This window comes from Ursus maritimus, unplaced genomic scaffold (assembly GCF_017311325.1).
Source record: "Ursus maritimus isolate PB19 unplaced genomic scaffold, ASM1731132v1 scaffold_3, whole genome shotgun sequence".
Classification (NCBI taxonomy): domain Eukaryota; kingdom Metazoa; phylum Chordata; class Mammalia; order Carnivora; family Ursidae; genus Ursus; species Ursus maritimus.
Window position 1 is genome coordinate 11230066 of NW_024425563.1, and position 12752 is coordinate 11242817.

At 41.1% G+C, this 12752-nt stretch overlaps 3 protein-coding genes across 3 annotated transcripts in view; all 3 read right to left on the reverse strand.

Moving 5' to 3' along the window:
• The window catches only part of LOC103669080 (olfactory receptor-like protein OLF3), a 116797-nt gene that overhangs the window by 82462 nt on the left and 21583 nt on the right, over nt 1-12752 (reverse strand). The window lies entirely within an intron of this gene.
• The window catches only part of LOC103668971 (olfactory receptor 2F1-like), a 104240-nt gene that overhangs the window by 69897 nt on the left and 21591 nt on the right, over nt 1-12752 (reverse strand). The window lies entirely within an intron of this gene.
• LOC121099729 (olfactory receptor-like protein OLF3) lies at nt 742-3448 on the reverse strand. The gene has a single exon (XM_040643868.1). The coding sequence runs from the start codon at nt 1792-1794 to the stop codon at nt 841-843; it is 954 nt and encodes a 317-aa protein (XP_040499802.1). The 5' UTR covers nt 1795-3448; the 3' UTR covers nt 742-840.

A 12752-nucleotide genomic window follows, 5' to 3' on the forward strand; every position in this document is an offset into this window, starting at 1 on the left:
AACTGTATCTTTTATATTTTATATGTTAATTCATATTTTATGTGCTTATTGTTTCTAAAGTCTCAGAAAAGAGGTTATGGATTTTTCAGAAATTGGACAGTTTTAATATTTAAATGGTACCTCTTACATATGCAGTAATGTTCCTCGCAAATTGCTTGTATGCTGTCAAGTAGTTCCCCAAATGTGGCTTTTCCTTGGCCAGTAGTAGCCTTGTACAAACAACTTTAGTTTTATTCCTATCACTATAAAACAAGACCTTCAGTTCACGCTCCTCTCCTGAGGTACCTGCAGCACTCCGACAAGATGCTATGTGCACAGTCAGTGGTCCAGCCCAAAGACATCTTAACAGCCTTGATGCATCTGTCTCCTCACAACAGGGACTCACATGGTTTTTGGATGTGGGTACATATGCTGTGCAGTATTTTGAGTCTAAAACGTGAAAATGCTTCTTCCCCCCAGTGGAAACACAGTAACTTCATACAAAATTTGGATGAGTAAGAAGCAGTGGTCCAAAGTAAGATCCATGAATAGGTCCATGATTACAAACAATGTGACAAATCAAAGCAGCAAACTGTACTCTCAGGCCATATGAATGGATATTAAGGGTGGGAAGTCCAATTAGAGCAGTGCTCAACTCCACTGAACACGCTGCTGTGACATAAAATACACCCACACCCCAACCCAACCCAACCCAACCTCCTGCCTCCCACCCAGCATCACCAGTACATGTGTCGTCATCTTCCCGGTTGCCAGGGCAATGCAGGTGATGACTGCCATATCTGAGTCAAGTGGGAGAAAACACAGGCAAAGCTCCTTTCTCTAAGAGATGCTCAGGATTCATTAAGTTGCCAGTTTTGATGTTAACCCAGATAATTGCCCTAGCATTTTCTGCCAGGCCCCCTTCACCTCCTTATTCCTTACACTATAAATCATGGGGTTCAGCACAGGCATCAAAATGGCATAAAAGACAGATATCAACTTCTCCTGAAGGACAGAGGGGCTGGAGTGGGGCCGGATGTAAGTAAAAATGGTCATGCCACAGCACAGGACAACCACTGTGAGGTGAGAGGCACAGGTGTGGAAGGCTTTCTTTCTTCCCTCCGTGGACTGGATCTTTAGGATGGTGGAGATGATCTGGATGTAGGACAGGAGAACCAGGCAGAAAGGTGTCATCAGCAGAACAATGCTAGAAACCATGATTGCGATCTCATTGGAGGAGGTGTCCACACAGGCTAGTCTGACCACAGCTAGGATTTCACATGATATGTGATCAATATACTTATTTGTGCACATGGGCAGCTGAAAGGTGATTACAGTCTGCATGAGAGAGTTGACAGAGCCACTGACCCAGGATGTGATGGCCAACCTAGCACAGAGGCCTCCGTGCATGATGACCGAGTATCGCAGGGGGTTACACACAGCCACGTAGCGGTCATAGGCCATCACTGCCAATAGAACAAACTCAATCCCGCCCAAGCCCAGGGAGAAAAATAACTGGGCTGCACAGCTCACAAATGGGATTGCTTTATGTGCTGCAAGAAAATGCGCCAGCATCTGAGGAACGATGCTTGTGGCATAAGAGACATCAACGAGGGAGAGGTTGGTGAGAAAGAAGTACATGGGAGTGTGGAGTCGGCTGTCCAGTCTGATGAGAAGAACGATGAGGAAGTTTCCCAGCACTGTCACCATGTACGTGATCAAGAAGAGGACAAAGAGTGAGACCTGTGTGTCCCAGTCACTGGACAGGCCAAGGAGAATAAACTCTCTCTCCCAAGTCTGATTATCTGTGTCCATTAAAAAATAGGATTATTAATCTGCAGAAGGAGACAGAAATAGCAGAAACTATTCAATTAAAGAACCATAAGAATAACTTCTTAAAAGAATGCATATTGTATTAGACCTGTCAGCCTTAGTCAGATGCTTCTGATCATGCATACACCATGATGACGGGCTTGACCCTAATATGCATTATATCTATTCTACATAAGAGATACAAGCCATTCCTTTAAAATGAGAAGATAGTCTTAGGGATTTCATGGAGGCCTGGAGATAATGCAGTGTGATTTTAGGAGCTCTATATCTTTTTAACGTACATAGTTTCCACGGCAAGAGAGGATTATAGGTGACAGTGGGGGATCAAGTGATTGACAATGAAGACAAACATGATTCAAAGTCAAGAACAACCTTACATATCTCTACTACACCAAACATGATAAAAAAGAATAGACAACTTACCAAAAAAGTGAGAGAAAGTTTCAGATGTGGCAGATGTATGATGTAAATACAGCTAGTGTCTCATGGACAGATCTGGAATTCGAGAGCCCAGATATGAATCTTCTCTTATGACATACTGGTTTGTGATTGGGTTAGAGACTTGAGTTTTTATATACAAAATGTGATAATGTTGCATAACTCACAAGTAGATTTAAGGCCAAATGTAGATAATTTATTAGGAAGTTGCTTATAAACTGTTACTGGTAATGGGACTTCAGCAGTATTCAGTGCTAGGTATCGTAACATGAACTCCTCCCCGGGAGAAAGAGAAAAACAAATGTACTTGTCCTCACATCCCTTCCATCCTATGCTCAACACTAGAATAATCATCCTAAAATTAATTAAATGCAAATTTAATCAGACAACTTTCGTGCACATACAGATTTGGGATGTCTAACTGCCTATAGAATTACGAACATCATAGATGAGTATGCAAATACTCATTAAGGAGGACCTGCTCTGTCTTTTCTTTTATGAATTTTAGCATTTATTATTACAGGTGTGTTTTAGAGCAAAGTGTTTTACTGAAGTATCCTGCTAATACTTAAATGCCTTGATTGGATATGTCAACTAATTATTTTTAACCCATCAATAGTATATTTATTTCTAAAATTAATTGCCTTGATTTTAAGATATTTTAAATTCAAAATAATTGATATCCAAATATGCCTGTTTTCTACAGTTAGAAAGTCTCCTCTTGGACTCCTGAGAAATTAAGAAGATAGAAATAGCATCTATATTTGAAAAGCCAAATGAAGGAGGAAATAAGGGTCGGTCAGCTGATTTTAACACCTGCAGAAAACACTATTTTCACATTACTTTGGATCAGCTTTCAGCTAAATAGAGCTGGATTCCTAGTCTGTCCTCAGATGCACAATGAAATAATTGGTAGACAGTGTGCTACACATCTAAACTTTCTGTGTTAGAAAGATACAGCTTGGTCTTCTCAACTCTAATGGATGAAGGGGATATCACACTATCCCCAAACTTGTGCTATTCATTCAACGGGTAAGACACACTTTTGAGATTGTTACATTTTTTCAGTAGAAACTAGATGCCCAAATCCTTCTCATATAGGACAGGAGACACAACTCTTGTTTAAAGCCAGATATGAACAATGAACACAGCTAAGAACCAGTCTGGAGAGCTCCTCCTCCCGTACAAGACTATTTTGTGTTTTCTTCTCTGAATTTGTCTCAACTCCAGCTGCTCTTTCTGTAGGCACTTACTGTTCCATTAATATATAAGTAAGTAAGTAAGTAATTTAAAAATTCTGTTTTACATCCTTGGGTCATATCTTCCTCATACTCAACAATCCTCAAACCACACCTTTCTATGTAGGTTTTGAGATTTGTTTACTCAAAACTGAACAATATATGCTGCCTGTTCAGAATGTAGAATTTAAAAATGATATACCTATGAAGTTCATCTCCTTAGACACGAGCACTATGCAGGAAAGATTTTCAGGTTCTTAGGTTCTATGAATTGTGCTGGATATAGGATAATTATTGGGACCATAACAAATAGAACACAAAGTGATACAATATGAAGGTGCCACTGAAATATTCTGCTATGAATTTTCTCCTTCTTGCCCTATCACGAATGCTTAAAACTCCAATTATAGTAATTTATCCCTTTTATGTTGAAATTGTCCTCTTTGTGAATTTTGTGTATATAATTATTCTAAATGGGATTTTAAAAACACGAATGACCTGACCTTATGGTGCCTTTCAAATAGGTCACATAGCATTTGATAACTGAGACCCTTACAGATGGAGGAGGGATCGGGAATGACACTGAAATTATAGGGAAAATCAGGTCCCAGGCATGGATGCAGACATCAACTCTTCATTGTTAAAACAGAAACTTTGGCCCCAATTAAAGTACCTTCATGTGCCTTCTCTCATTATCCAGTTATTTATACAAACAGCACACAGAACCAAAATGCTTTCTCTCTAGGACAGAGATACGCAAACAAAAAACAAGTGTTCTGATTCCTAATACAACACCTTTTATCTAACTCAATACAACTAATTTCTGACTAGTAAGAGCCTCCTAGAGGAGCCCCTTCCATGTTGAGCTCACAGAGCTCTGCAGGAGTACCTAAGAGGGTGTTACCCCAAGTAGCGATATGACTTTTCAATGTAGTCAAGGACAGCACTAGCCTTTTACCAGACCCTCCCCAGATTCCTGCTGTAATAGAACTGATAAGGCCTTGAAAGAACCTACGAGCAACTGCTCACCAAGTAAGACGAAACCTGACCCACAGACAAAATCAAACAAGAACTAACAGAATTTTCACTATGCTGTACCACAGACAAGCATTACTTGTGGTTCTCTGGAGATGTCTGCCAGTTGCTGCCTTTGTTTCCATTTAAAATCATGTTTAATTGCATTTAGTTTCCATTGTTACTCTAAGGGACACACACTCAAAATACTCGGTACACTCTGCAAACATGGAAGTATTTTAGGACTTAACATGGAGTCTCTTTTCTACTTGCAATATTCATTGCCTCATCACATTTTCCTGCCCTAGTGAGTGCTTTATACATTTTAAAACTATCCAACTTTTTCAGTTCTTTTGGCTGGCTGCTTCGGGGAAATTATCTTTGCTCTTCTTATCTACATTATGGAGGGAGAATAATTGATTTTACACAGACTCAGGAAGTCTGCACAATGAATGGACAAAATATTGGATCAGCCTCAAAAATCCATCTGGAACACAGGCTTATGGGTAAACCCACTACCCATATTCCACCCCCACCCCAGTCATTACATCAATAAGAAGCCCTACAGCTAAGGGAAGCTTTTTCTGCTCTGGAAGGATTTATGCACATCTTTTGCAAACTCCATCGAGTCTTAATCATATTGGGCTTCCTATTTGGAGTCCTCCACAATTTCGCTGCAGCAGATAGAGGTCCTGAATACAGAAACAAAAAGCACATGAAGTTGGGTCCTACACCTACAGACATGTTTTTTGTCTCATGGTCAAAATATACAAGAACCTTAACTTCACTATCAATAGAAATGCACTTAAATTTATAGGAAGATTCATTTGAGCTGTGGCCAAATCTTAGTTGTTGTATATCCTTAATATATCCATCATGGGCAGAAATATTTGACCAAACTAATGTTTTATGTTTTAATGGTTTTATATCCTCATAAAGCAACCAGTTTGCTACTTCCCATCTGCATTTGGTGCCTGGCATTTCACAAAATCGCCAAATATTGAGGCTCAGTTTCTCTGATATATGAAATCCTCAAATCACCTTGATGACATATTTTATCATGATTTCATTCAGTAAATCTCAGCTTTTTGTATGACTTGCCCCAGAGTGAGACTACAGCAGTATAATTCCCTCAATCTATACTGTTCTCACAGTGCAAACCCTACAGCCCAATCTAGAGGAACAAATCCCAAAAATGAGTCAGGAGACCTCAATTCTAGTCTCCAGTTCACATTCTGAGTATTGTAGAACTTTGAACAATCCACTTACTCATCTTACATTTCCTAACACTGAAAGGAAAATCAAAATACTTGGTATACAAACTCTTCAGGAAAATTGAGAAAAGAGACTTCATAGTTACTAACAATTTATCTTTTTGGAAACTTAATAGACTCCTACTACATGTTCATGAATATTAATACCTAACTATCATTTTACAGATCTGGGCTTGTCCCCTAGGTGCTCTCAAATATGGTGCAGAAATCTTCCTGAATATATTCGGGAGCTCTCTTTTATAAAATTTAAATTCAATTTAGTTAACATACACTGTATTATTAGTTTCAGAGGTAGAATTTAGTGATTCATCCGTTGCATACAACACCCAGTGCCTACACAATCGCCCTCCTCCTAATGCCTTGTCCACATCACTCAGTTACCCCATTCACCTACCCATCTCTCTTCCAAAACTCTCAGTTTGTTGCCTATAGTTAAGAATCTTTTTGTGGTTTGTCTCCTCTCTCTGTTTTTGTCTTATTTTATTTTTTCCTCCCTTCCCTATGTTCATCTGTTTTGTTTCTAAAGTCCACATATAGGTGAAATCATAAAGGTATTTGTCTTTCTCTGACTGACTTATTTACTTAGCATGAATACCCTCTAGTTCCAACCACATGGTTGCAAATGGCAAGATTTCATTCTTTTTGATGGCTGTGTAATATTCCACTGTACCTATATACCGCCTCTTTTTACCCATTCATCTATTGATGGACCTCAATGGCTCTTTCCATGTTTTGGCTATTGTGGACATTGCTGCTATAAACATTGGTGTAGGTGCCCCTTCCAGTCACAATGTTTTTATCCTTTGGGTAAATACCTAGCAGTACGAATTGCGGTTATAGAGAACCCTATTTTTGAACTTTTAGGAAACTCCATACTGTTGCCAGAGTGGCTGACCAGCTTGCATTTGCAATCCCAAACAGCTGTGGGGTTCTCTGCTCTCTTGCATCCTCACCACATCTGTTGTTTCCCTGTCATTTTAACCATTCTGACTGGTATGAGGTGGTATCTCATTGTGGTTTTGATTTGTATTTCCCTGATGCTGAGTAATGTTCAGCATTTTTGTCACGTGTCTGTTAGCCATTTGTGTGTCTTCTTTGGAGAAATGTCTGGTTTCATGTCTTCTGCCCATTTCTTGACTGGATTATTTTTCTTTGGGTGTTAATTTGATAAGTTCTTTATAAATTTTGGATACTAAGCCTTTTATCTGATAAGTCATTTGTAAATATCTTCTCTCATTCCATAGGTTGCCTATTAGTTTTGTTGATCTGTTCTTTGCCATGCAGAAGTTTTTATTTTGATGAAGTCTAAATAGTTCATTTTGCTTTTGTTTCCCTTGCCTTTGGAGACGTTTCCAAGCAAGAAGTTGCTGTGGCAAGGTCAAAGGGTTGACCACCACCTAGTGTTCTCCTCTAGGACTTTGATGGATCCTGTCATTTAGGAATGGATGGATTCCATTCAATGGATGCTTGGTTACAGAACCTAATCACAGCTCGGTAGAACTAGGGGCATGAGTGCTAAATGTCAGGTTTGGGCTAAAGAATATCCTAGGACCTCAGACAGCTGATCTCTGGCTTAGGAATGACCTTTGGCTAGGGGTTACTGTGGTTGAGGGGAGGATGGGGAAAAACAGTCAATCCCCTTTGGCTCCAGGATACCCTCATGTCTCCTTTAACAGAGGGCATTGTGCCTCAGTCCCCTGACATAGGTGCAATGATTCTCACATTTAGGTCTTCTTCATCCATTTTGGAGTTTATTTTTGTGTATGGCATTAGAAAGTGGCCCAGTTTCATTCTTCCCTTGTGGCTGTCCAATTTTCCCACACACCATTTGTTAAAGAGACTTTTTCCTTGGATATTTTTTTTTTTTCACTCTCTTTGTCAAGTTAGTTGACCACAGAAGTTGAGTGTCCATTTCTGGGTTCTCTTCTGTTCCATTGATCTATGTTCCGTCTTTGTGCCCGCACCATACTGTATCGATTGATTGACCAATTCCAAAAGAATCCATCTTCTTCTGCATTCCCCTTCACTTTCTCTTCTCTCCTTAGATCGTAATTCAGATATGAGAACCCTTAGAACATGTACCAGCCCCCAGCTTCAGGAAGGCAGAATACTTTACAACATATGCCATATATTTAGGGTGAGAAGATCAGCCATCCGTGGTCAATCCTGATCCAAATCCCTAAATCAAGTCAGATCATTCTATTTCTGCTCTCTAGACACCTGTGTAGACACACACCCCTCTGTTGGTGCCTCCATTGAGCTCTAGAATTGTGTCTGCCTGACAGAAGACATATCTACTCAGTCTCAGTTTATGTTTCTAAAGAAGGTTCCCTCCAACAAATCTGACCAGAGATTGAAGAAGTCCAGACTCTCTGGGCTCTGCTAGAATATCTACCTAGTTTAGAATTGAGGAAACTCTGGTAAGGTTCACAGGTGCCCCACAATTGGCTCCAACACAAACCTAGTGAGGTGCAGCAGTGTCCAAATTAGCAATGTGGGGCTGACAGACTCCCCTCAGGGCTTTATGCATTAGAGTGTCCATCACTGTCACCACTCCCAGTTCTCAAGGGCAGGGCCTCCAGCTGCCCTTCTTCTCCCTGTGAAGCCTGTTCTTCCCCACCTCCTCAACCACAGTAACCTGAAGCCAAAGGTCATTCTAAAAGCCAAGATGCCAGCTGTCATCAGGTAGATATACTTAGCCAAAACCTGACATTTTAGCATTGCTCCTTTTCCTGAGCAGTGATTAAGTCGCAACCAAACCGGTGAAAAACAGTCATCCCCTTTGATCCAGGATCCTCATCTCTTCTTTGAATAGGACATGTGCCTGATTCGAATGTGCAAAGACCCTACTATCCTGCTGGAGTTTTGCAAGGATGGATTGATGAAGTCATCTCTCATAGTACTATTCAAGTTAACAAAAAATCACTATAGATTTAGAACTCAAATAACATCTCAAATGGAGGTAGAAAGTGGATTAGTTGAGGAAAAAAAGGGAAAAGATAGAAATCCAAAGGAAATCTTAAAGTTTACTTTCCTCTTCAAATCTTTAATTTTATGATAGATCAAATGTAAAATTCAGAATTGCTGTCACATCATCTCTAATACTTCCAGGCATCATAAACCCTATAAGTGATCATTTGTCCACTTATCTCCAGTCAAACAGTACACTCTCAGACCACCATTTACACAACCAACCACTCACCCTGTCTACAACCTCTCATCTCACTCAGCCATGCTTCTCTGCTCAGCCACCTATCCATCCCTATCATCCACTGCACCTTATCTATTTCCCTAATGTCCGATTTACTCTCATATCTTTATTCTCCAATGTGATATCATCCTGCTTGTCCTCTCATTCATTCGGCCATGTTACATAGTATGCGATACTACAGCAACCAGGACTGTGACAATGTTTCTGTGATATTCCAAGCAACAGAAAGGGAAAGTAGAGATGCTCTCATTCCTCACCTGAATTTCTGGACCCGTAGATTGACAGAATTAGTTGAATACTTTCTCTGAGGAAAGTGGAAAATTCCATGGCTGAGAGCGTGTAGGTGTCTAGACACTCACATCACTGTTGTTCTTCTCCACTCTCTGCAGACAACAAAAGGAAACTCCCAAATTTCAAGCTTTGAAGTATCCCACAGCTCTCTCAGTTGCTCCTGCTCAGGCCTGGGGCAACCCCTGTCATTCAACTGCCATCACTCAGCAAGTTATATCAGTCTTACTCAAAACATTTGTCCCATAGATATTTCCTTTCCATGGTTAATGCTGTTGTTTTAGTATTTGTACCAAAGCACCAAATAATTCACGGCACATCAAAGTAATCGATAGCCTTCCCTCTACCCAAACTCACTGAATTAGACCCTACACAGGAGGGTCAGCAAACTGTGTCTTAATGAGTCTTTCAGGTGTTTCTCATAAAATAAATTTAAGAACTCTTAGAACAATTCATTCTGTAAACCATGGTCACATTAATTTTTCATTATAACACTTTACTCATTCTTCACTTCACAAATATTTCACCTACAGTCTCCAATGACTTCAATGCCACATTCAACAAGAGACAGAAGAGGTTCAAATCAACCACAATCTCGTTTTCCTGCTGCTCTTCCTGTGAGCCCAATTCCTGCTGTTCCCCAAACAGAATGTCCTTTTCTGCCCAAAGTTCACTCTCACCAGTGTCTGCCTAGGAAGAAATAGTTCTTTCAAAAGCATTTGTGACAAATGCATAAATATACTAAAATGTGTAGGCTTGGTTTGTAAGATAAACATGAATATAATGATTATTTGCTCAAACACTAGCATATAATTTGGGTAAGCTCTTTCGAGAAGCAGTTATTTGACCTAAATTCTGGCTTCAAAATATTATTTGCCATTTATAGTTTACTTACCTAAATTATCACTGCATATCCTATACTTTGCTTTTAAAACATGCTACTCTATTATGTCTTTTATATAGCATCCTCTTGTCTAGGTCATGATTCCCCATGTTATATTATAGTTTAAAAAACCTAAAATAGGTGAAATTACCACTCTGGTAAGGATGTTTCTGGGGCAAAGTGGTGGGGAGCAGGAATATAGGGAACTCTCTGTACTTCCTGCTCCATTGTGCTATGAATCTAAAACTGCTTTAAAGAACACAGTCTCCTTTAAAGGAAAAATATAAAATACCGAGCTTGTTCCAGCTTCCACTTAGGCTGTAAAGCTGGAAAGAACATTGGTTCCCCTAAAACAAGAAAAGTTAAACCACAGAATCATAACTATTCCCAGAATCATCAGAAAGCTGACATTACAGGGCAACCCAAGCAAGAACTCTCAGGAAAGATCAGCACATCCAGAGAGAGAGAGAGAGATGTGAGCTCTTACTCACCTGGGCCAGAGCCTGGGAGGAAAACAGGGCCACAAACCAGCCCATGAGACTTGCCTTAACAATGGCTGAAGTGTAGGGGTGGGTTTCTAGAAGCATAGAACGGCTGAGAGCCACAGCAAAACAGCAGTGCCCGCCGGTTCTCAAGATCTTCTCCACACGCATGGGACAGATGTTCAGGAAAAGTGCAAGAGCAGAGAAAGCCTCCTGCGGTGCAGGTTCGGCAAGGCAGCACAGCTGACAGCAGGCGACGCTTCTGGCACAGGTGCCCCGCATCCTGGAACAAAAGCCTGAGCCACTGGGGGAAGGGCAGCAAACTGTTTCCCTCAGAGACACATGCAGACTCATTACTGAGGAGGAGAACAGAAAGCAAAACCACACATTCTTTCTCGAGGGTCCCTGGGGCAGGGAAACCACTCTGCTCAGACAGTGAGCCATCTCCTCAGGCTGCTGAGGTGGAAAGACCACCAAGAAGGCCCCCACCCTGAGACACAGGGACAAAAGATGTGCCTTTGTCCTGAGAAGGAGCCAGGACAAAGGCATAAAGCCTCGGCTCCATCTTGGCCAGCAAGATGGAGAAACAAGGCACAGCTGTGAGCCGGGGGCTCGGGCAGCCTGTGGACAGACAGACACTCTCTCCACATGCAGCCTCACAGCAGAGCCTACAACTCAGGGTGGGTCAGTGACACTGGGAGAGCCCTCCAACCCGGACACCCCACACTAAGCACAAGTCCTGATACAGAAAATGTGACAAGAGAAGCTGATCTGGCATTGTGGTAGATGGGGACGATCACAGCAGCAACGCCAAAAAACTCAAGCCCCGCCTCAACCCACCAGTGCGTGATTCCCCACTCTCCTCACCAAGCAAGACCACAGCACAGACAGAAGGATGTGTCCATTTCAGGCAAAATGTTCCTCATCTCACTTTATTACCCCACACTCAAAGGTTCAGTTGCCAGTCAAAACCAAAGGTCAGAGGAAAGGCAAAAAGTATCAGTGTCACTGAACAAAGAAATTAACACAACCAGAATCAGATGTACTTGCTCATAGGAACTATCGCCAGGGGTTTAAGTCACTCTCACATAGACTAGACAAACTGAGCTAAGAGGGTTGGTCCGTGAGGTAGAAGAGCACTGGACACGTGTCATGAATCGTATGCGTGAGAACTTTCTAAAATACAGTCTAAAGTCTCTCAGATCACGTAAGGGCAGTAGAAGAGATGGACAGTGTCATGAGTGCGTGAGAATTTCCAAGGACTGAAAGCGCGTGGAGAATTAAGTAACGTGCTGGACACGAAGAACACAGAAACAGAAATAAAGTTTGCTTATGAGTTGACTCAGTTGAGCTGAGAAACAATCAGAGAGCATGGAAGCAGAGGAGCAGGTCCAGAGAGGTCACCTGGGCCGCTGACCTTGGAAGAGGGGGAGAAGGGGCAACAGCAAAGGCACGGGGTCGGGAAGGCAAAGGGATCCCAGGATGAACAGTGAGAAGAGTCCAAACATGTTAACCAGACCAGAAATGAGCAACAGCATCTTCGCAATGTCCTCCTTTGTGTGTCACGGTATATTTCTATTTGTGACTGATTTTCTGCTTCTTTCCATCTTTTCCTACATTTATATATAAGTGTCTCATGGTGGTATTTTCACTTTAGTCCTTATTTACAGTAAATTCAGACAGGATAACTTTTGAGAATAGTGAGTCATATAGGAATTGCAATTGGAGAAGTGAGTTCCTCTGAAATCGTCATATTTTTAAATCACGTGACTTGGCTTTAACTTCTTTTCATTCAGATTCCTCCAATTTCAATAGTGTCACTGGAGCAGTCACCAAAACTGGTCTCCCCAGCCTCTAACCTCTTCCTCTGGAATCATTGGCAAGAGTAATAATTCTAAATGTAAATTTTGTTGTCATATCCCTGCTTAAAAATCCTTCCCAGCTACACATTGGTATTTAAGTTAAAATATAATTTGGCATTCAGTTCCCTCTGTGTTCTGACCCTCTTTACCTGCCTGTTTCCATCCCTCACTACTTCCTCTTCTCTGCCCTGCAATCCTGGGTGTTGGAAAATTTTTAACTCTTGTGCTTTGTCCAGCTCTGTATATTTCA

Bases quoted from the DNA above. Each gene is read 5' to 3' on its own strand.
- LOC121099729 (XM_040643868.1), bottom strand. From the start codon at position 1,794: ATGGACACAGATAATCAGACTTGGGAGAGAGAGTTTATTCTCCTTGGC.